The sequence below is a fragment of the Mangifera indica genome, chromosome 3 (assembly GCF_011075055.1).
Source record: "Mangifera indica cultivar Alphonso chromosome 3, CATAS_Mindica_2.1, whole genome shotgun sequence".
Classification (NCBI taxonomy): domain Eukaryota; kingdom Viridiplantae; phylum Streptophyta; class Magnoliopsida; order Sapindales; family Anacardiaceae; genus Mangifera; species Mangifera indica.
In genome coordinates this window covers 2,722,272-2,746,107 of record NC_058139.1, presented here as the reverse complement: position 1 = coordinate 2,746,107, position 23,836 = coordinate 2,722,272, and the positions used below count along the sequence as shown (strand labels likewise).

General features: G+C 33.1%; 3 protein-coding genes and 1 pseudogene across 3 annotated transcripts; 1 reads left to right on the top strand and 3 right to left on the bottom strand.

The window, feature by feature from the left end:
• Positions 1-954: 954 nt before the first annotated feature.
• LOC123210051 (triose phosphate/phosphate translocator, non-green plastid, chloroplastic-like) lies at positions 955-4,457 on the top strand. The gene is made up of 9 exons (XM_044628212.1): positions 955-1,549; positions 1,687-1,809; positions 1,911-2,063; positions 2,311-2,396; positions 2,576-2,660; positions 2,834-2,953; positions 3,086-3,154; positions 3,826-3,955; positions 4,065-4,457. Exons 1-9 carry the CDS (start codon positions 1,148-1,150, stop codon positions 4,139-4,141), a joined length of 1,245 nt encoding a protein of 414 aa, XP_044484147.1. The 5' UTR covers positions 955-1,147; the 3' UTR covers positions 4,142-4,457.
• Positions 4,458-5,092: 635 nt separating this feature from the next.
• Positions 5,093-6,524, bottom strand: LOC123210757 (transcription factor MYB98-like). The gene is made up of 3 exons (XM_044629226.1): positions 5,968-6,524; positions 5,743-5,869; positions 5,093-5,659 (listed from the first exon to the last, which is right to left on the bottom strand). The coding sequence occupies exons 1-3, from the start codon at positions 6,522-6,524 to the stop codon at positions 5,093-5,095; spliced, it is 1,251 nt and encodes a 416-aa protein (XP_044485161.1).
• Positions 6,525-6,916: 392 nt separating this feature from the next.
• On the bottom strand, positions 6,917-9,889 carry LOC123210050 (annotated as a pseudogene).
• A 1,615-nt stretch (positions 9,890-11,504) lies between these two features.
• On the bottom strand, positions 11,505-16,949 carry LOC123210049 (probable boron transporter 2). Its single transcript, XM_044628211.1, has 12 exons — positions 15,726-16,949; positions 15,493-15,575; positions 15,208-15,400; positions 14,983-15,121; positions 14,572-14,737; positions 14,185-14,351; positions 13,887-14,060; positions 13,680-13,775; positions 13,378-13,515; positions 12,982-13,301; positions 12,405-12,675; positions 11,505-12,013 (listed from the first exon to the last, which is right to left on the bottom strand). Exons 1-12 carry the CDS (start codon positions 15,827-15,829, stop codon positions 11,705-11,707), a joined length of 2,160 nt encoding a protein of 719 aa, XP_044484146.1. The 5' UTR covers positions 15,830-16,949; the 3' UTR covers positions 11,505-11,704.
• Between the last annotated feature and the right edge of the window lie 6,887 nt (positions 16,950-23,836).

Genomic DNA, 23,836 nt, shown 5'->3' with positions numbered 1-23,836 from the left:
TCTAAATTTTTAGTTTAAAACGTGAGTAAAATTGTTATTTTATCTATAAACTTTAAAACTTTAAAATTTATATCATTTTCTCCTCAGATTTTTTGAAAAGTTTAAATTTCACTCTTAAAATTTGTTTCCTTCTCTGACCACCATTATTTCAATCGATAACCAATGTTTTTCACTCATCTTTCAGATCCTACTATGAAAGATAGTCGTCCATATGCAACGACGAAGCGTTGTTCTTTGTCATCGTGTTTAGAGAATGCGTCATCTTTCATCAAGTCTTTCAATTCAGACGATGAAGAGTCATCTTTCGTCAAAGAAAACCTTTGCTTCTTTTCTAAGCCATCGAGATGAAACATGAAAAGGAGAAAAAATGAAAATTTCAAAGTTTAATCATGGGGGTAAATATGAGTTTTCTAAATTAAGAGAGAGAAATGATATAAATTTTTTATATTTTAGGGTTTATAGATAAAATGATGATTTTACTTCTATTTCTAACTGAAAATTTAGACGGTAATTAGTTTATAAGTAAGTATTTAAATTTTTTATTTACTATAGATATAATTTTGAATTTAAATTAAAACTTAATGAGAAATTATCCTTTCCCTATATACTTACCCTGAGATCTTCTTATTAAATTACATAAAATAAATAATTCAAGATTAATTTACTTTTTGGTCCACAAGTTTAGCCCACCTGTTAATGTTATTAATTAGCCAAATTTTTTGTAAATGCCTATAATATTTTTTTTCTTTTTGGTAATTAAATGCCTATAATATCTCAAATATTGTTCTTACTAAATTTCATTTTAAAAAAAAAAAAATTCTATTAAAAAGTAGTGGATAGAAAAGTGGGTGTAAAAGTTTTTAGGCCAACATTGGGTGGGAACATGTGATTTACTGGGTCAAAAGCCATCTTAAAATCCGTATTTTCCCGACAGATGCAGCGAAAAAAGCATCTCCGATACTTTAGATATAAAAGTTTTGTCATTACAGGTACGGTTCAAAGTAACAGTTGCTGTTACACCAACCTTACTGGCGGGCGGACTTTCCAACGCGTCCGCTCTCTGGTATCACGCACACAATCTCTTCCCCATTTCTCTTTTCTCTTATTTGGCCGGTTCGTTCGCGCTTTGAATTTTCAGATCTCGAAAATGCAAAGCGCTGCCGCCTTTACAGCGCTTTCGCCCGCGGTCCCGCTCCTCAGGCCGCGGAAGAGCGTTTTGCGGAGTCCTAGATTTGAGCCAGTCCTCTGCTCTTCCAAACGACAAGAGCTCTCCTGTTCTATCAATGTCGTTTCGTCGTCGCCCTCGCTTCCTCTGCGTCGATCGTGGTCCTTGTCTTCCTCCAATACTTCTATGTTCAGGCCATGGACATCCGTTGCCGCTCGCGATCTGGAAACTACTAGTCGTTTTGAAGTCAATGCTACGGCTGTCCCTGAGAGTGCTGGTGGTGAGGAAGAGAAGTCGAATAGCTTGTTGAAGATCTTGGAGCTTGGACTGTTGTTTGGTTTGTGGTACCTGTTTAATATCTACTTCAATATCTACAACAAGCAGGTTCCTTTTCTAATTTTTTGTTTGATTTTTTATTTTTTTTATTTGATAATATTGAGATTAAGAAATTAGGAATTTGGGATACCTATTCGTTCATTGCATCTCTGATGCGAATAATTACTTATTGTTAATTTTCACAGGTTTTGAAGGTCTACCACTTCCCAGTAACCGTAACAGTGATTCAATTTGCTGTTGGGACTGTTTTGGTATTGCTTATGTGGACTTTGAACCTCTATAAAAGGCCGAAAGTTAGCGGCGCCCAGGTCTGTTTTCATGTGTTTTACTCCATTGTTTTCATTTTTATTATTTAGAAAATATTAAATTTCGGGATTGATGTTGATTGTGGGCTATGTTCTCTTTGCAGCTTGCTGCAATTTTGCCGCTTGCAGTGGTGCACACATTGGGCAACGTTTTTACCAACATGAGTCTTGGGAAAGTGGCTGTTTCGTTCACTCACACAATTAAAGCTATGGAGCCATTTTTCTCTGTTGTCCTTTCTGCTATGTTTCTAGGGGAGGTATATATCACCTTTTTACCCGAATTTTGCTCTATTGCTATTTATCTAAATCACCTGGATATGATCAGTGGGCATCAAGTTGATATGGATCTGTTTCACTTTGAGTTGCTCATTTTTGCTTTTGCCTCATGAAACTGAAATGCCGCAGTTGTTAATTTTGTGGATGCATGATGGGAAGATGAATCCACATTTTCTTATATCTGATTGTTCACTGCTGACTCTAGCTCTTGTCATAATGCTGATGCAGTTGCCTACTCTCTGGGTGGTTTCTTCTCTTGTGCCGATTGTTGGTGGAGTGGCCCTTGCATCAGTCACAGAGATCTCTTTTAATTGGTAAGAAAATATGCTACATATTCATATAAATTATAAATATTGATGCCAAAAAAAAAAGTCAGAGGACGTCCTTGCACTATTTGTATATTTTATAACCATGATTCCATTCCTGATCTTGGTATAATAATCAATGTTCTCAACAAGGATATATGACATTTCTTTTTCTTTTTGCATGAAAGGGCTGGTTTTTGGAGTGCAATGGCTTCCAATTTGGCAAACCAATCTCGTAATGTTCTTAGCAAAAAGGTCATGGTTAAGAAAGAGGTAACGTGCATTGTTCAGATTTATAGCTTTCCTTGGCATGGTTTTGGAGGCAATGCAGCATTACTTTGGAATTTTTTCAAACCAGTTTGAGAATCGAGTTACAAGTGTGAATGCGCCTTTGTATAATTCTTTTTGTTTGGAGTGTCCCTTAATGTCTGGATCTTTTTTTACAGGATTCTTTGGACAACATCACTCTTTTCTCAGTAATAACAATCATGTCTTTCCTCCTGTTAGCTCCTGTGGCTCTGTTCATGGAAGGTGTCAAGTTTACCCCTACATACCTACAATCAGCTGTAAGTTTCCACCTTGTAACAAAACTTACTATTGATACAAGAATTCTTGTTATACAAGAATTCTTGTTTTACTAGAAATCTGGTCTATCTAAGTTGGTATTTGTTTACTATATGTGTAATCTTGTTTGACAGGGATTGGATGTTAAACTTATAGCCACAAAGTCTCTTCTTGCTGCACTCTGTTTCCATGCTTATCAGCAGGTGATCATTTTTTTTTTCCAGTTTTGTGCATCATTTTCTTATTTTCTTTTTTCAGTTTTGTGCCTTCCCTGAAGTCATTATATTCTTGTATTCCATTTTGAGTTTCACAGTAACATTCTGTTATTAGTATTTTATTTAGTTATTAGGTAATTTGGCATTAAACAATCGACATAGAGTTGAGAAAAAATGCTTCTTATGGGGATTCAGTTGCTTCCCTCAAGATGGATTGAATTCAAGTTTATGGCTGAGAAAAGTTTGATTTTTTATTTTAGTTATTATATTTGCGGGATTTTATAGAAAATACCCATGTATTTTGGATTATATTGGTATAAACTATAGGCTGTTGAAGACATTCTATATAGATACCTTGTTATGTGTTCTGCATATAATGTTGGTTTGGACTGCTCATTTTAATTTTTTGATTGTGTGGGCATTGATTGAGGATACCTTAGATGTCAATATTTAGTTTTTAAGTATCAAAATATGTAAGTTCTTAACTATAGCTTTGTATTAAATGAAAGTTGAAGTATCCTTTCAAATTGAACCTGCTGCATATGAATTTGTGCATCAATGAGAAACAAAGCTGTGTTAAGGGATGGCAGGTTTTTTCAATTGCACATTTTAACAGATACACCAAGTTGTTTTCTTAAAAATCTGATTGAACTGTGCAGGTTTCATATATGATATTACAGAGGGTATCCCCTGTTACCCATTCTGTTGGCAATTGTGTGAAACGGGTGGTGGTCATTGTCAGCTCTGTTATTGTCTTCAAAACTCCTGTTTTACCAATCAATGCTCTTGGTAAATTAGTCATATTTGAATTCTACTTTTAGTTTCCCCTGGGCCATGTCAATTCTAATATACATTTTCTTTCAAGTTACGAAAATTAATTTTCATAAATTTGATTCAGGCACTGGAGTAGCTCTTGCTGGAGTTTTCTTGTATTCAAGGGTGAAGCGTATTAAAGAAAAGCCAAAGACTGCTTGAAATTTTGCGAGGGGAAAATTTGATAGTGAAATTGGTTGGTTAGCTGATGAAATTTACCTACCATTCATTTAAAAATATGTTTGTAGTTGGGGGCAGGAACTTAATTAACCATTTTGGTTTGCAATCTTCCTTTTTTCCCCCTTTCTTCATTTGGTTGATATATGTTTGTAGTTACATGGGGAAAAAATGAAGACTGCTCTGAAAACTTTTGTATGTTAATCTTTCCAGTTTTAGCTTCATCGGGATTCCATTGGTTAATGCTGTGGATGTAAAAAATGCAAATTGGTTCGTCTTTATATATTACATTATTTCCGCATGAGGCGAGAAGGTGTGGACGTTAATGCAATGTGTTGCAGGGCAATAGAGTCGGGTCCCTTGGATCCATGGATTTATTTTTTACCCTATTATGCTTTGCAATGTGTATTTTGTTAAGATCTAGTTTATGGACATAATTAGACTAGTCTCCTACCAATTTTAGTAAAACAATATTATATGTATACATTTTTGTATGTCTGTGATATATCATTATATGATTGAGTATTATTTTATCTTTAATTTAAAATTATTCAATCATTTAGTGACATATATAAATATATATTTATTTGTATTTTCAAATTGAGTATACATAATTTTATTGATTTTTGTCAAAGTTGGCAATCAAGTTTCAGATTTACTGAGCCTTTTGTGAAGCTTCGAAACACTTTTGGACTTTCCCAGCAAGGTATATGTTCAGATATCTTAGGGGTTGAGCACATAAAAATACGAAAGTATAACTATTTTTTCATAACAAAACGTTGCAAACAATTTTCATAGCCCTTCACTTTTATTACAGTGATTATTGTTTTTATCTACTTTGGGCACTTAAAAGAAACTAAAATGTTTCAAATCACCTATTTTCGGCCTTTTTTATGATCAACGATACCTGTTAAATGTGCGCTGGTTTGGCAGGGTTTACATATTATTAGCTTGACAAATCATCTCCACCAAATCCATGTCCCCCACTTGAGATTTCTCATCTAGTGGTGACAACTCCATTTCAAAGCTTTTCTTATCATCATCACCAACAGCAGAACCGCAAGGCATCTGCTCAATAAGAGAATCAAGGCTACAGTCATCTTCGAATAACTTATCATCATCAAAATCAAAATCCGGGACTTCACTAAAATCAAAATCAAGGACCAAGTGATCGCACGGGGAGACCTCGTCATTATCAACAGGTGCCTGGTTTGATAATATTTTGGTTTTGTTATTAAACTTGAAGGAAGTTTTTGTCCGATGTTTGGTGGCGGTTGAAGTTAAATTCAAGGTCTTAATATAGTCTTGCAGGACTGAGGCTCTCTGGTTTTTGGAACGACATTTTCTCTTAGAGAACTGCCTTCTCTTTGTTGCATTCCAATGGTTTTTGATCGAGTTTTCTGTTCTTCCAGGCAATCTCTTTGCGATCTCTGCCCATTTGTTGCCTATCTCTGCATGTGCCTCTATCAGTGCCTTGTCCTCTTCTTCGCTCCAACTATCCTTCTGCATGCATATGTTAGAATATCAATGGATGTTATTCCGGGTTTTCACTGTTTTCAAAAGGAAGAAAGAAACATAATGCAAACCTTGATATCAGGCCGCAGATGGTTATGCCATCTCTCTCTACACTGCTTCCCGATTCTCCCAGGCAACATCTGTGCTATATGAGACCATTTTTTCATGCCATGTTGTTCAACCAGTCGAATTAAGAGCCTACGAACATGCATCAATACACAGTCATAGAAAAAAATTAGAAGAAATTAAGATTCAAGCCAAACATGCATAAATTTTATGAAACTGAAACTCTTTACCTATCTTCATCAATTGTCCATTGCCCCTTCACTACATTGTACTTCTTCCCAACTTTCCCTGTCCTTGTCGAAAGATATGGCCTGTTCTTCTTATTCATGCCAGCTTTCTTATGGTAACTACTAATATTATCAGCACTTACAGATGAGACTTCATCTGATACTACAAAATTCACAGGCTCTATGAAACTTAATGGCATGTGGCTCTGATTGGATCCTGTAATATCAACCAGGGGATTCATAATTTGGTGATGATTCTCCAAGTATCCTCCACTTTGAAATTTATACTCATGAAAATCGAAGTTTAACGATGAGTAAGCATGTGCAGAGACATCCAAAGAGTCGAAACATGGAATGTGGACTCCAAACATAGGATTTGAGGAACACCCATTAGCATTAAAGTGATGGCTAAGATGATGAAAATCTTGAAGGTAACCTTTGGAAGAAGATCCTTCATCGAAAAGAATCTCAGATTTTATGAAGGATTTAATGTAATTTTCATGAGAGAAGAAAAATGGAGCATGATTTTGTTTAAGGTTTGTACCAGTTTCAAGCTCCATGGCCAGAGTCCCTTCTCATTTCACTCTTTATGCCCAAGACCATTTATAAGCTTGCATTTGTTAAGGTTTAGGCTTGTATTTCTTTTCTTTTTTCATATTAGGACCTCGAAAAATAAATGTTCTATGTATTAAAATAAGAAAATTATAACTGAAAGGATTAAATTTACTTCACTCTTTCACATTGATGTCAAACTTTAGAGGGACATTAAGAAGAAATTTAATGTTAATTTTGTATTAGAGAATTAAACACAATTAAAAACCAATTTTAATATTAATTAATGACTACTTTCAAAAAGGAAGAAAGGTCAGAGTAACAGTAGGTATTTGCTGTCAGCCTTAATTATGCATTTCCTGTTATTTAACTAGAAGAGCTGTGATTGTGCAAGAACAAGAGAAGCAACCCATTTTTCTTTTTTTTGTTTATTAAAAAAGGCCAATTCATTTTTTTTTTAAATGGGTACAGTAGTATGATTAGGGAAAAGTACTCCAAATCCTTTCATCAAATAGAAAAATTAAAAGAGAGAGCAGATTCCAAGCCCTTCTTGACTAGAATTCTGTAGGGCATTGCAGTTGGAAAGCTTTCTCAGGGTGTTTTCCATCAATGACTGAGTATTGAGGAAAATCATATGGCATTTGTTCAGGTGAAAACCATGCTTCTTTGAAAACTCTCACAATTTCTTGGTGAACAAACGCATTGCCTTCTGGCGTCAGGTGCAACCCATCACTGTTGTCAAAAAGAATAAAAATAAAAATTATAATCACAATGGATTCCCCGTAATAATAAGAACTATTGGGTTGTCACCAATGCAATCCTAGTTGAAAATTTTCCATTCAAGGTCTCATCATTTTAGGACACCTTTCTAGAAAGATCAAAGGTGACAAGCTACTTCATTCAATTCATTCAGACCAGTTAGACTAGTCTTGGGTAATACAAGGAAATACTCCTTGCTTTTAATATCACAAACCTGAGGAACTTTTTCTGCCAGCCCTCGGTTTCCTGCATCTTGGACCACAGATCAATGGCAGGGATAGCAAGTTCCTTGGCCAGCTCAACACACTGTCTTGCATAAACTCCTGCCATTTCGTTTGTCCTTCAGGCTCTGTCCTAGCTTTCTCACCATTTATGGATCTGCAAGACCCTATTACATATAAGAGACATATCAAAGTAATAATGTGTCACAGTAACAAATTTTACGGTTGAAAATTCAGGTTTGAGATTTTTATGTGTTGAGAATCTGGAGGCAATATTTGAAACCCTATCAATCCTGGATCTCAAACAAGAAACACAATATATTAAGATCTTATTATATTATTGATAGCACCCAAAACAAGTAAATGAAAAGCGTCTGCATCCATAATGTTCTACGAAGGCATCAGCCTCTCACTGTCTTCTATCATGGAAATCTGCCTCTCACTCTTTATCTATAATTAAAGGATAGTGGGGTGCATACACTGTGTGCATTTGTGTTCATGTTTCAGTTTTTGTAAGAGCTATTGAGCTGTTCATATAAGGAGAAGAACTATCATACTGTGCATATTCTACACGTCCTTCCTCATCGATTGGGGAGCATTTCTGCAAATAGAATAACTATACAAAATGATACACATACCTAGAAATTGAATTCATACTTGTTGAAAACCAGATAAAGTGTATAGGGAGCAAAATTACACCAGATAAAAGAAATTCATGATCTGATGGCACTTTTGTACCAGTCAGAAGATGCCATATATAGAATGCAATATAGACAAGAAGTTCAATCCTAAACAAATGCAGCATCTAGTAAACGACAAGCACATAAATTAGAGACCTCAAAGTAATGAATAAATTGAAGCACATAAATGCACCCCAACAGGCAATAACACATGTAATGTTTTAGCTTATTTGTAAGAGGCAAGGCCCTGAAATGACAAGAGACCTGGTTTGGTGCTGGTAAAACCACAGCAATTACATGCCCTCAACCACTAATTTAAACTTTAAAACTTTGAATTTTTCTTCCTTTACTTGGGTTTTGTTTAAGTAATGATTCCACCCTTTTGTGTTTAATTGAGAGTGATATTTTCAACTTAGTCGAATCTGAATGGACTACACCGAATAGGAGAAAACTTCGAATCCAATAATTAACACCACAGCCACTCCATCTATGTCTTCTTGCTTTTGGCTTTCTTTTTAAATTATTGGTTTTTTCTTTTGGAATCCAGATTTGGGGTTACAGAATATGTGGCAAAAAATAATTCTTTTGAATCACGAAAAAGGAAATTTTGGATTCAAACATGTTCACCATTGTCACTGTTTATTGAAATCTGGGCTTTGCCAAATTTCTAACATGTTGGGGAAGGGTGGATGGGTTAATAGGAAGTTGTTTTATTGTATAGCCAAAAGGGTTGGTGAGTTTGTTAATTTATAGGCAACGAAAGCAAGACAATGGGATGGGACAATTTTTTCTACTCTTTCTTCATGGGCTGGGACCAAGATTCTTATCTGAACCCAATTTAATATTGATTTATTTGTTATGCTTATTCTTTATTCTCAATCTCCAATTGTTTATATATATCTATTCACCCTTCTAGCTTCAATGCTTGGTTTCAGTATTGACTGTTTGAAGCATATCTACAGATTTTGACAATTTTAAAATTCGAACCTTCAAATGCTGAAAAATTCTTATGAGATTGTTCTTGTACTTTTCCACAGGAACATGCAGCGTTTCTCTCATTCTCCCAAGAAGGGCCGCATCATTAGCTCCAAAGAAAATTGTGGTGACCGCCGGAGGTTTTTTATTGTCCTATAACAATAACAAGGAGCAAAATTTGCTTTGCTTGGCTTAGAAAATGCCCACTAAAACAACCAATGCCTACAACAAGCCAAACCCATCTGGCATTTCACAACAAAGAATAATGAATTACCAGAGGGAAGATGTGATGTAACAAGATCAATGCCCATCTAGTGTTGTAACCATCATAGCCACGAACTAACACATCAGCCTACACAAATGAGAAACAAATAAAAACCCAGTTGAAGAAACTAGAAAATAAATATTGGGTCTGTTTAATAAGGAGAGAAATTAAGGTTAAATAAATGTAAGAAGAACCTTGCGAGAGTAAGTGTCAGCAAGAGATGCACCCCAACCACCTGTTCTGAAAGACTGCTCTGCTATTGAATCTCCAAATAACACTACTTGAGGCCTCCCTTGCATATTGGAATTGACTCGACAGGCTATAGAACTTAGATCTTGAGAAGAAATGTCTTACAATACAACGATCCTGTCTTTTAAACTGTTTTTCATCCTCTTGTTTTGGTCTGGCCTGTCCTGTCCTGCACCATCTTGGCAAGATATTCATTAACTCACAAGGATTCCTGCATTATTAAAGGCTTTTTAATAATATATTATATTTTTTCCTTTTACAACTGTACTATTAAAGACAACTGAATCATAATAATATTGAAACTAATCTTAAACGAGTTGAACTGTAGCAACAGCAAGCCCACGTGATCATTTTTTAGCATCTGAACAACCAGTTAAGGAATTTCTTTTCTGAACAACCACTTACCGAAAAAAAAAACTAGTCCAAGTCATTTTGGAGTTAGGGGATACCCAGTAGCCTGCAAATGCCTCTTCACACACTTCACATTAAAGCCCTTAAGCCTCCGAAGTTGTCATAACATTTTAGGTTCCATAATCGTTGAATTGGAATCTTGAAGAGTATATTAACAAACTGAGATTGGAATATAGATGTAAGATTCAACGGTATTCTTACTTTTTATTAAGGAAACAGTAATGTAATACTACCCAGTTGTTAGCCAATGATATCCATACCCTGCAATTGTTGCACAAGATTATTTACTGACGCTGTAGGTGGTTGTTATTCCTTTATTTAAGTACCGAAAATAAAATCTACTTGTGCAAGATTACAGTCCGAGTTTTCATTCCTGGAGCCTGGGCCTAAGTGGGATATAAATATTTAGTAGTATCACATGGGCGGTAGAGATAAGCAAGTACCAAAAGAAGAATTCTAAAGCAACTCAAAATTTGGGGCCCCTGCTACTTGTAGAATAGAGATAGTGGAATGTATTGTATGCTAAGCACTAGCTTGTGTAACCCCATAAATGGGCATGCCTGCTGAGTTGAGTCATAGCTAGTCGTTTCCATATCCATTTTATCAACATTTCTTGTACATTTAGGTCATTGATCATGCTAGAGCAGACAAGACTGAGCACTGATATCATGGTGGAGTCTCAAAAAGATTTGTGCAAGAACTAAAAAAGTTAAAAAATCCGAAAATTAGGTGAAGAGATAAAATATAATGATACCAGGATCCAGTTATGAATATTTTATATATCACGACATCACTGTACTAATCTGAAAAATGGTTAACATGTATCAGCCATGGCTAAACTGAAAATTCTTCATTTATTACTACGCTGTTTCCCTGGAGTTGATTAGTTAAAGAATAAAGAAAGATTTATCATTAAGAATGTTTAAATTCAGGATGAAATAAAGCTCGTAAGTCAGAAACTGGACATTAAGCCCGCACCCAGAAATAGACTTTTGTACCATTATAATTTGTGAGTACCGGGAGATGAGAGATAAGAGAGACTCTGCTATCCTCTTTTCCTTTCCCCTACTGTAAAATGATACATGTTGGCGCCGTTTATTCATCAGTTTCACTAACTCACTTAGACTCAGTGCCACAGCTTTTACTTTCTCGATGACAATCAGGAATAAGAAAGCAAAGCAGAAGCACATAAATTCTTCAAGAGAGTGCAATTCAGAGACATTGTCTGTCTGACAAGTGGAAGCGAATGAAGCTAGAAGAAGTTTGCATGAGCTGTAAATTCCTTATCTTTAACACCAACTGAAGCTATTTTCACAGTACAAAGAAGAAATAGTGTTCTTGTGGGTCAGTATCTTTTAGTAAGATCCATCAGAATAGATCAAGGGGATTGTCATGAGATTGATTTAATGTTTCTGATGAAAGCCCGGCAAAATAAAGCATTTTTTCCATTTCCATAAATATGTCCTCTGCCCAGTTTATTTTAGATATAAAAGGAGAACTGTCACAGGAGAACATGTAGGATTAGAAGAGGAAGAAAAAGACACACCTAAAACTTAGTTACATGACTTTAACACGACCTCTCGAGCACCATTGACTTTTAAACACACCCAAGTTTTGCATTTATGACTTCAGACTGGAGGTGAACCATGACTGTTTTTTCCAAGACCAGATGGCCGAGGACTGGGTGAATGCTTTATTTCAATTCCTTGTCCACTCAAACCGGCACTCCTTTCCCGCCTCAATTCTCTAACACGGGGGCTATATGTGCTCTCTGACACCCGTGGACTGTAAGAATGGTTTATATTCTGAAGTGGAGTTGGAGACACACTGGTAATTTTTGGACTCTGTATGCGGCGGATCTCACCACGGCTTCTTGTAACAATTTCATCTAGGATTTCCCCACTGTCAATGTCAGTAGTTCTAGCCTGAGTTTGATCCTGTGAATTACAAAAAAAAAAAAAAAAAGCATTCAAAAATAGGTTTATAAAATTATATTGGCCTGGCCATGGGTAGCTCCATAATCTTAGACTCAAGATAACCCCAATTTTGCCGATGTGCATCCCCCAGACAACACCTGAATGCAAAATTATACACGTACCTAACACTAATTACTAAATACTGACTTGCTAGTACTTTCTAAGTCTGATATTAATTATAGATATAGCAGAAAACAAGCGGATCACATATGCCTTTCTTCTTTGTCTTTTGTTTCTTTTTTTTATTTACTTATTTTACAAAAAGAAGTTAGGAAAACCAATAATGTTTCATGTTCCAACCAGATTTGCAATTAAGCTTACATGAAACTAACAAAGCATCTGGACAACTTACTTCAAATGTCATGTTATAAGCAACTGCAGGAGCTTCCTCGTATGCTGCAGCATCCAAGTCTTGAAGATGGGCTGCTTTAAAAAACTTAGGGAGCAAATATTGTCGCAATGGAACAAGAAGCATGATCAACAGTGGGAAAAGGACCCCAGCTATTGGGATCCATGTTATGCCAAAGCATGCAAACAAATAAACTATCTGGAAAATTGTGAATGCAGTAATTGTTTTGAAGGGAACAGTTTCAATAAATGTTGCATGATTGTCCGCCAACACCCTGAAAGTCAAAACTGGCAATTAGATTTCTATTTTTATAAAAATGATAATGATAGCCAACTAACTCACCTAATAATTTTGGTTGCAATTATGCTCACAACTTGAATATATGATTTGGTTACTTTTCAAATTATTCATTCATCATAAGCATCAATTGGGAAAATTCAAGGTGTATGTACATTATATTATAACTCCAGCCACAGTACTGAACAAATAGAAAATAAAATTTTTAATGTAGATATATTTGTAAAGTATGACAGATATTATATCTTAGGACTTATAGCTGCATATATTAAGATGCACTTACTTGTATCTTCTACTTGGAGCAGTGAAAAGCAATAATATCCTCTCCCAGCATTGATTACCAGGCAAGCTTTCAATGGCCATGAAGGCAAAGTAGCCCCAAAGAACAGAAGTTGGGATCTTCTTCAGAAGAGGCATGGCAGCAACACAACCAGCAACCATAATTGACTGAAGCAGATTGCTGAGACGCTGTTCCTTGACTTCAACAGGCAAAAGATCATCAATATCCTTATTCACATCAAAAACAGTTTGATCAACAGGAGCGTCAATGTACCCAGCAGTTGAGGCCAGTTGGATTGTGGATTCTTTCAGTTCTTTCAGTCCCTGTTTAAAATTAAATGTTGGAGCAATGAAGGAAAAAAATTATATCAATCCAAAAGAAATGTGCAAATGAATATACCAGAGCGGATGGACGTTGATAGACAAGTGGAGTCTGCATTTCATTGTATGCTTCTTGCATGTTCCTGTATAATTGACACAGGCTTGAATTTTTCTGTATACTTTTTCGTGCTGTTGATACAAGCTTATTTCTCAAAAGCTGTCACAGAGAAGCAAAATTTGGATAAGAGTTATAATAAAAATAAAGATATATATAACATCAAATAACCCAGCAAGAATGCCTACTACAATAAAAACTATATAAATAAATTGATTGTTGGATACTTCAATGTAAATTTAAGAACCCAGTATATTAGAAATAACCTGATGTTTCAGGGTAGCTAAGCTTTTTGTATGCATGGGGGATTGAGGAATCACACCATTGGAAGGGGGAATGCCAAGAAGACCGCATAATATTACCTGGTCAGGAAAAATTTTAAATAAATTTCCCCAATAATGGATTAATTAATTGTTTGCTTTGAATTTCTTTAAGTTCGTGAGATAAAAAAATCTGCCAAGACAACAGCTCACCAAGAAACCCAAAACAAGAAGGTCATAATGGTATGAAGATGGTTTCTTCAGATTGAACTCCTCTTGTTGAGCAAGTTGAGATGCAACACTGTGATCAAAGTAGTAAAGAACAGCAATCATAGTTGCTGGAATAAATGCTCCAATTATATACAAAGGAGGCACATTCACCATTTCCTGTAAACCAAATAAGCATCAGTTTCTTGCATGACTGAGGATGACAGAGCAAAAATTTAGCATTGTTTCAAGCAGGCGCCAACATAATGTTCACTCATTGAGGAGTTTGTTTTATAGGATTCACCTTGATAACTGTCCAATTTGAGTAAGCACCAGCAGACCATGGATTTGGACTGAAAAGTCGCCTTGGAATCCCTCTTGGAACATCATTTGTAGGTATGTACGATATTCCAGTCCATACAAGCACCATAAGAGGAACCCCATAATCTGCTATAAATCCTCTTAGCCAACCTAGAGATTTGAAATCCCATCCAACAAACAGTAAAGTTAAAGAGGTACAGAACTGATAAGTGTACAGATTCTACAGTACTGTAAGTTCAACATGAATTGCTTAAGAATGAAATATGCTAGACTCAGAAAACAATTGCATGATCACAAGAATGAGATTTACTGATCTGTTAGGTAGAATCTATAACTCATATGTGATGAAATTGAAAGAGTGACAGTATACCTGAACCATAGCGCCATGATCTAGCTTTACGACTCTTAAGTGCCGTTAAAAGAAGGCCAAAAGACAGAACCAATGCAAACATCCCATTGCCAAATCGCCAAGAGGATTGGAGCGCAATCTGATTAGGATTTTCTCTCTGTGGAATGCCAAATTCCTCCACAACTCCCTGTAGAATAAAGTTCATTAGTTCAAATTACAGAGAAATCAGAGTTTTGACAGCATAAAATTGTGTCTATGAAGGGCTGCTTTAAATAAATCTGTCAGATTCCAGAATTATCACTATTTAAAAAATTATGCTAGAAACTAAAATTACTCCAAAAATGCAAATAAAGAATTTTCAAGAATATTCCAACATCCTTAAGCTCTAGCTGGTCAGTCATTTAATAAGATAAGTTCATGAATAATACTCACCCTTATGGCTTGCTGCATGAAAAGCATTGCAATCAGCAGACCAAACAATTCACCAGCAATACGCGTAAATCGATTAATTATGGAGCATGCACCTAAAATGGACAGCAAGAAGAGCAGTAGAGCCGTCCAAACACAGACCCTGAAAACCCAACAGAATACAGGATATTTTAGTGTCACCAGGAAATCAATCAGGGAGTACTATTTAATGATGCAGAGTATTGATACCATCCAGTCCAGGCCAAGAATAGTTTCTGACCCAAATCTTCGCGTTCCTTGGCAAAGTTGAACATAAATGTGTACATCAACACGGTTGGCTCAGCCACTCCAAGTATGAGTAGGGGCTGTCCACCAAGAATTGAGTGAATAATACCACAGAGTGCTGTTGATGCAAGGGTTTGCACTGCAGTCAAACTTCCATCTGTAACATATAACCAAAGAAAGCATGTCTCAGCAAAGGACAATTTGAAGCACCAAAAAAGTTGAGGAAATCTGCATTAAGTATGGTCCTACTTGTATTTCTTTCAAGCTGCTCCCCAAAAGATATAACTGGAATAGCAGAAGCAAAGAATATGTATGTTGTTGGAGCTAAGATCCTAGATAACAGAAAACATATATGCTTAGAAGATACTAATACTTCAAATCATTTTAAGCTGTGTACATTGAAACAGAAATGAAGGTCAAAATAAGAAGAACATAATCTATGAAAATTATGTTACTTTCTAGTCAATCATGAAGTCACAAACCTGAAACCAGCACGAAAACCACCAGTCCAATCTTGCTTATAGCATGCGATCCTTGCTTTGAGATCATTCTTAATTCCACGGAAGGGAACAAAAGTTTCTTCCATGATAATTCAATTTTATTCGCAAATATGACAGAATTGAGGTTTTTGCACCCTCTCCAATTTTTTTGAAGGAAACCAAATTTAATGAAATTCAAACACAAGGATTAAACACAGATTAAAGTTACTCGAGAGGCCAATCTAGCAACTAAACTTGCATAACCAGAGAAAAGTACAAGGACTTAGGAGCAAAAAGACAAGTATTTCCATCTTCATATAAGATTTCAGAATAAAAATGTGAATTCACCATTTTTGGGTACATAATTAAGAAATCCAAATATATTATCTTTTAAATTTACATTTCGTGTAATCTAAAAAGAATGATACCAGTATATTGCTATAAGAACAAAAGAATTAATTAGCAGTCAATACTGGAATTACTTGGATTCCATATATGAAAATCAAAGATATTAGCGAACAAAATCCATAATGAAGAGAGAAAAAAGTCCAACTTAGCGGAATGAACAGATGCTCTCCATAACCTCAGAAATTCCACTAACGACTAACTTCAACAGAACTAAGATCCATCACTAACTGCTTTCTACTTACTCATCAACTGAATCCCGCCAAAAACAGCATCAACAAAAACAAAATGCATTACAAGAAAACTTACATGATATAACCATACAAACTGACTTAATTTTGAGGTAAAGGGCAAGTCAAAGTAGAGAACTTTTAAACTTCGAGCACAAAAACTTCCAAATTAACGAAACCCCATTATCACAAACAAGATTTAAAGGAAATGGCCTTCAAGTCTTCAACAAAACTCAATATAAAACTCGAAGAAACCGGACACCGCACAGCAAGATTAACGAGAAGACATGATTGACATAATTGACATAATAAGAAAATCGGTTTATTCAAATTTGAAGGAAATGGGCATTTACCAACGAACAAGAAGAGTTGAAACCAAGATTACATTATACAAAAGAGAGAGCTTTGAGCAGAAAGACAGACAATTCAAGAAGTGGGAGACAAGATGTCTGATTAAAGATTGCAGTTACATAAAGAACAGAGAAGATAGAGGCATATATTTATAAAAAGAAGAAGAATGCGAAAGTGATGAGGGATTTTGGAAAGAAAGTCTGCAAGAGAAGGATTTCGCGTGAAAATGGCAAGAGTGTGTGGTGACTAAGCATTATATAAAACAAACTATGTGACGAAGAGAGAGACGCATAGCCTTGAAAATAATGGATAAACCGTTGGCTGAAAGGACAGAAATTACAGAAAAATAAAAAACAAAAAATTTGTTAAGCTTTTATTGAATTAAAATAAATATAAGAGTTAATATCAATAACATCAATAATTTTTCAGCAAATAATGATTATAATCGTAATCAATATATGACCCAAATTTGTAGCCACTGGCCTTCTCTTTGGAAGATGAGAAGGAGACGACAAAAATATACAGTAAAGAGTAATGCAACGGAAAGCTTTACGATTGTGACAAGGAAAAGACTGGAAAAAGAAGTGACTTAAGGAAAATTTCCAGTCACATTCCCCAAATTACCCTTCAACTATCTCACATACGCCCTTCCCAAGAAGGAAGACAGACCGTGAGTGCAATCTCTTCCGACCCAATAGAGTTGACTGGGTCACCGAGTCCCACTCGCTCTATATAAACATGTTATAACGAATTAATCTGTTCTAGTTTGGTCTAAGAATTAATCAAAAATTAAGATACAAGAAAAGTTCATTATGAAAAATCATTTAAAATGTTAAAATATTATCTCTTTTTTTGGGTAATTGAATACAAAAAATCCTGAATAGTAAATTTGCTCAAATCAACATGAAGGTTTATTCAAAGAACTTGAGTCCAAATTGCAGTTTGACTCAAGAAAAGATCCCTCTTTACAGGAAAAGATAAATCCTCTTTTTAGTTTTTGTAATTATTTTGTTTGAGTTTTATACGGGAGTAGTGTTATTAAGTGATAGGATAAAGAAGTTAAGGGCATTTTAGTCCAAACACTATTAAATAAGTCATCCTATAGCGCATTGAAAGAAGATAATTTCTTAATTTTCGTGGATAAAAAGGCCTTACAAGCAATTTTTTCAGCCCTTTAACAAATGCCCACGGGCTATTTAATCTTTATTAGTGGCAAACCATACATCGTTATATTATAGTAAGGCCAGAAGACTTATTCCCACCCAAAATTTAATTGTTTGTGAATTTTCATCTACTAACTTTAAAAATCTAAAATATTTTTTTATTTGTTAATTTTTTTTAGTTATTATTAAGGGTAAATTTGTTATTTAATAAAAATATTTTATAAAATTAAAAAATTTATCACATTTCTCCCTTAGAGTTTTGATCATCTTCTTTCCAACGAACAACAACTTTCCAATCATTGGCGTTCTCTCTCCTGATCAACTTATTTCCCTCTTCCAGTCTTTTCACCACTCTTCTCATTTCAAAAAGAGACAAAGATGTATCTAAAACGTATTTAGATATGACTGAATGTTGTTCATTGACTAGGGTCTTTGTTCATGGGTTTTCATTAGTCGCACATTGTTCACCTATATGGATAAATTTCGTCGTGAAGATGAAATGTTTACATTTGAGATGAAGACATTTTATCCCGTCTTTGACAAAGATGATTTCATTTTCATTAGAGACAATGACTACAGAGGAGAGCGACAGAGAGATTGGGAGAGAGAGAGAGATAAGCAAACTATAAGAGAGAATACCGATTATCAAGAAATTATTGTTCACCAAATATGAGGAGATAAAAACCTTGGATGGGAGTGGGAGAGGGGAATGTTAAATTTTTAAAAATATAAAAAAATAACAATTTTTTAGTTTTTTTAAATATTTTTATTAAATAATAATTTTACCTTTAACAATAACTAAAAAAATTAATAAATAGATAGGTGTTTATAATTTTTAAAATTAATGATTAAAAATTTACGAAAACACTAAACTGTAGGTGAGGATAAGCCTTTTGACCTTATATTAACTCATAACAGTTAGATTGGGTAGGTAAAATTATTTATTTTTTAAATAAATTGTGCTCATCTTATCTTTAATTATATATAGTTCTTACTCATATTAAAAAAAGCTTGACCTTTCGTGGTTGGTTACGCCAACTTTAGACCCCTTTTTAACATTTCGTGAAATGTGAATTATTCTTTGATAGTCCCATCTTAGTGGAATTATTATTCCCATCCTATTTATGGATGAACACGCGAAATTTCCTTTATTAGAAGAGTCTGTTCATCCAATTGCCTCGAGGTATTCATGCAAATTTGCACTTTAATTATGAGGATTGACTTCAATTTTTTATCGCCATCACATTAAAAACATGAAATTGAATAAAATGGTTTAAACCTGACAACCTTCCTTCCATGTCCCTCGACTTTTTCTTTCTTTAATGCGAAAAATATAATTATATAATTAAATCGAGGTTAATGGCCTAAAACATTGATTAGCTCTCCCACAAATTGGTAATTCAATAATTAAATATCCTTCCCGTCAATGCTAATTATAGCTAAGTTTACGGATACAAGGAAATATTCTTCGTACTAAGGGACATTTGTTAAGAGGAGATTAAAGATTATTATGATAATCTATCTTTTATTACGTACATTATTTTATTTAGTTTATAAGTAATAAAAGATTTTGGTAATTTTCTATTACCAATAGTGATGCGATAAATAATATAAAATATAATCAAATTATTATCTCTACTTTAAGTATTAAAAGAATATTAATATAGTATTAATTTTATTATAATTATATCTTTATTTATTAATTTTTTAAAAGTAAATATAATCTCATTTTTAATTAATATGATAAATAATATAAAAATATTTTAGAATAATTATACTTAAGAGTATTTAAGTAAAATAATGTATTGATATTTTTTTTTATTATCTCTAACTAAACATAATAATTATGAGCAATACTATGTGTACCCACTTTGGGTACACAAATGTATACACACTCATATGTGTCATCATATGATTGGTTATTGTTTTATTCTTAATTCAAAATCATCCAATCACATGATGATATATATAAATATGTATACATTTGTGTATCCAAAGTGGGTACACATAGTTTTATTGAATAATTATTTGTATTTATCTATTTTTATCAAATTTTATAAATATAATAACAATTTATATCTAATAATTCTCAAATTAATCTGTTTTTAAGATAATTTTTAAATTTTGATAATAAAATATTTTTTAAACTAAATGTGCCTAAAATTAAAAAAAATAATTTCAATTGAGAATGGAGATAAATTATATTTAATTAATTAATTACCGATTTTTATATTGTTGAAGTTTTTGAGAGGTGGGTATGAAATTGAATCTTCGATGTATGGAGCTGCTGCTTTAAGGGAAATGTAATCAATTAAAACAATATTTTGAAAAAGCATTTTCAATAATGGTGATTGGATGGCTTTGAATTTTTTTTCTTTTTGTTGTTGTTGATTAATCGCTATCACCTGAAAGAAATAATTAAGTTTGGTCATAGCTATGGACTATTTCTTTCTTCTAATTCACGCAATGGGAGGATTTAAAACCTAGAAACCTATATGCATATATTAATTTTAACATTTGACTTTGGTGTGGGAGATTAAATTTTAACACAAGTTAGTTTTTTACAAGGAAAAATGGTTATTTTCTACTCAAGTTTTAGTCTTATCTCAAAAAGTATATCTACGTCTGATGAAAAACTCAAATACCTACCAATCTCTAAACTATCATTAAGTTTTTTATTAAATATAGAGGTAAGACCGTTATTTTACTATTTACATTCAAGTTATATAATTTTATCATATTTTTCCCCTCTGATTTTAAAAATTAACTTTGACCCTCGTCTCTGAACTTTGAAAAGTGACTTTCACCCTCCCAAATCCCTAATTTTTTTCACTTTCTCTTCGCTCACCGACGATGACGTGGCTGGAGAGAGAGTGACGAGCGTCATCTAAATCTGGACGACGAGGTGATCGACCTCTGGATGAAAACTTCTCCGTCATCGTTGAAGAAAATAGCTGCATTTCAAAGGAGAAAAGTGAATTTTTTAAAACTTAATTCAGATGATAAATGTTAGTTTTTCAAATTAAAGGGAGGAAAATGAGATAAAATTTTAATTATTTAATATTATTGATAAAATAACAAATTTGCTCCTTAACCCTAACAAAAAATATGTGAATGAGTCCAAACAGATTAAACTTTGGGTGGGTATTTGAGTTTTTCATCAGGGGTAAGTATACTTTTGAGATAAGGCTAAAACTTAGGTGGGAAATAGTCTTTTTCCCTTTTTATAATATGAGTTTTAATTTTCACATTTATAAACCTAATATATTTTGATATGATATCAAAACATAATCGAAATAATAGGTCTAATACTCTGTAATGATTATACTTTAGAGAGGTTGTTAAAGATTAAAGTCTCACATTTAATAAATATAATATAAGTAAATCGTATATAAATGGAAAAGATTAAATCTTAATATAAATCAATTAATTTTATGTAATATAAATTTTGATTTTCATATTTAATGATATATTACTGTTCCATCATCTTCAATCGAGACATTCCATGCTTAACAATTATTTCACATTTTTTAAGATAAAAAAATGAAAAAAATTGGAATCCACTGTATAACTAAAAAGAGAATAAAAGACCGAAAAAAGAAAAAGGAACTCTTAACACTGAAGTCTGTGAAATTTTCAATATCAAATTCAAACCCCTAAAGTCTAAATTAAAAGGCAAAATTAAAGAAAAATGAGTTTCTCTTTTCAAATTGACAACACCATTTAACCAGTCCTCTCCATTTTCATCTCATGCGTGTTCCTATTAATTCAATGAATGCCAATGATGATGCCATAGCATGGAAAATGTGAAAAAAGAAAAGGTAAATATCAAATATTAATCTACCCTTAATTTGTCTAATTATGTTTAAACCAAGTTTCATCTAAACAATAAAATTATACGAATCCACTTTTTAATAAATAAATTGATATATATGATATATTATCTTATAATTAGATGATTTTAAATTAATAATAAAATAATATTTAATTTTTTGATAACATATCATATATGTATATATTTATATACTCAAAAATATTTATGCATAATATTAGAGTTAGCTATTTTTCATATATTATCATAAATGTTTAAATGTTAATGCATGTGTTATATAGTAATGAGTAATATTATCTGTATTTATTTTTAGTATACAATTTATATATATAGATAATGTCTAATCACACGATTGAATATTACTTTATCTTTAATTCAAAATCACTCAATCACATAATAATACATCATCTGTGTATATAAATTATACATCAAAAATAAATATACATAATTTTATTATACAACAATTAGGTGACATGATATATTTGTATAGCTTCAAGTTGCATGGTTGGATACGTAAACTTTTCCCTATAGGTTAAAAAACATTGCCTTGCATCGCTTCGACCCTTTCGGCGTCAAGCTTCATATGCATTTTTATTTGTGGACTTTTCTTGAGTAAACAGTTATGAGATGAACATGTTATATCATATATTAAATTCATTAGGCGATTATAATTTATTTTTTGTTTCTTTTCATCTATAGACGAGCAATCAGTATAAATATAATATAAAAAACTTATAGTGGTGACCTAAAAGTATGATCGAGATAGGTTAGGATGAGGAGATGAAAAGCTACCTTGACAGTTATGTTTCTAAGCAAAATTATGCGATAGTTCTTGTAGCCTTTACCCTGCTTATATTATTTTTATTCAATCTCTAAAACTTCCTCTTAAATGCACTTGTATTATTCTTCTTTAAGGGTAACTATCATCGACTCTATAGGGTATTAGACCCATCGTTGCTATATTTGTATTGTTCTAAGACCCTCCTTTAAGTGCAAATATCATAGATTTGATTGGATGCATTGTTACTTAGTCTCATTTGGTTTTTTAGCTTCGATACTATATAAAAATATATTAGATTTATATATAGGAGATTGAAATCTATATTGTTAAATTGATAAAGTTTAAGTTATACAGATATTCCAATCTTTGTTTCTGTTAAGTAAATGAAAATGGTTAAAAAATAAGCATTAAATCATTTAGATGTTTGGATTAAATGGGCAGTGGGGCTCATAATATTCATATATTAATTACGTAATCCATGCATCATCTCTAAGTAATCCTAGTATTGACAATTTGGATTAGAGTAGCTTGACACTCGTTTCATTCGAGTGGGTAATTAGTTTTACTTTATTTGATCATTTGACTTTATAAACTTACAAACAATTCTATATATTATCTTTACCCCTTATGGCCGGCGACATAATGTTTCTAAGGGACTTTTTATGATGTAAGACAGAAGAAGAGGAGATTGAGTTATCCATGACTCACCCAGGCTAAATTACTGATAGAAGTCTTTAACCTCTCCTTCTGTGGCCATACACACACATATATATGCATATATGTATGTATGTACATGGGGGCTTCATACACACACATATGTATGCATGCATGTATGTATGTATGTATGTATGTGTATAGGGGGCTTCAGAGTAAGATTTATTGTAGTGAGAGGAACACTTTAAATTATTGCAGAGCTAGTGAAGCAAGTTAGGTCAAGGGTTAGGTTTTTTAAAGCTGTGTGTGGAACCCATTTGGCCATAGTTGGAAAGCTACATGTTTCTGTAGCTTTCTTCAACTTTCCTGGCTTGGTAACGAACCCAAATAATATTAAGATTAAAGAGTAAGATGGATCCGTTAATGAAACCGAGTATACATATATATATATATATATATATATATATATATATATATATATATATATATATATATATATATATATATATATATATATATATATATATATATATATATATTTATTTATTTATTTATTTATAAGAGCTTGAAATTAAGATTTTCTCGTATGAAAACAAAGAAATCAGATTGTTTTTAAAATTTTTGAGTTTACTCATTTGACGATATTTTTTACTCCATTCATAGTTTTTTAATGATATTGTATATTAGTTCAAACGAAT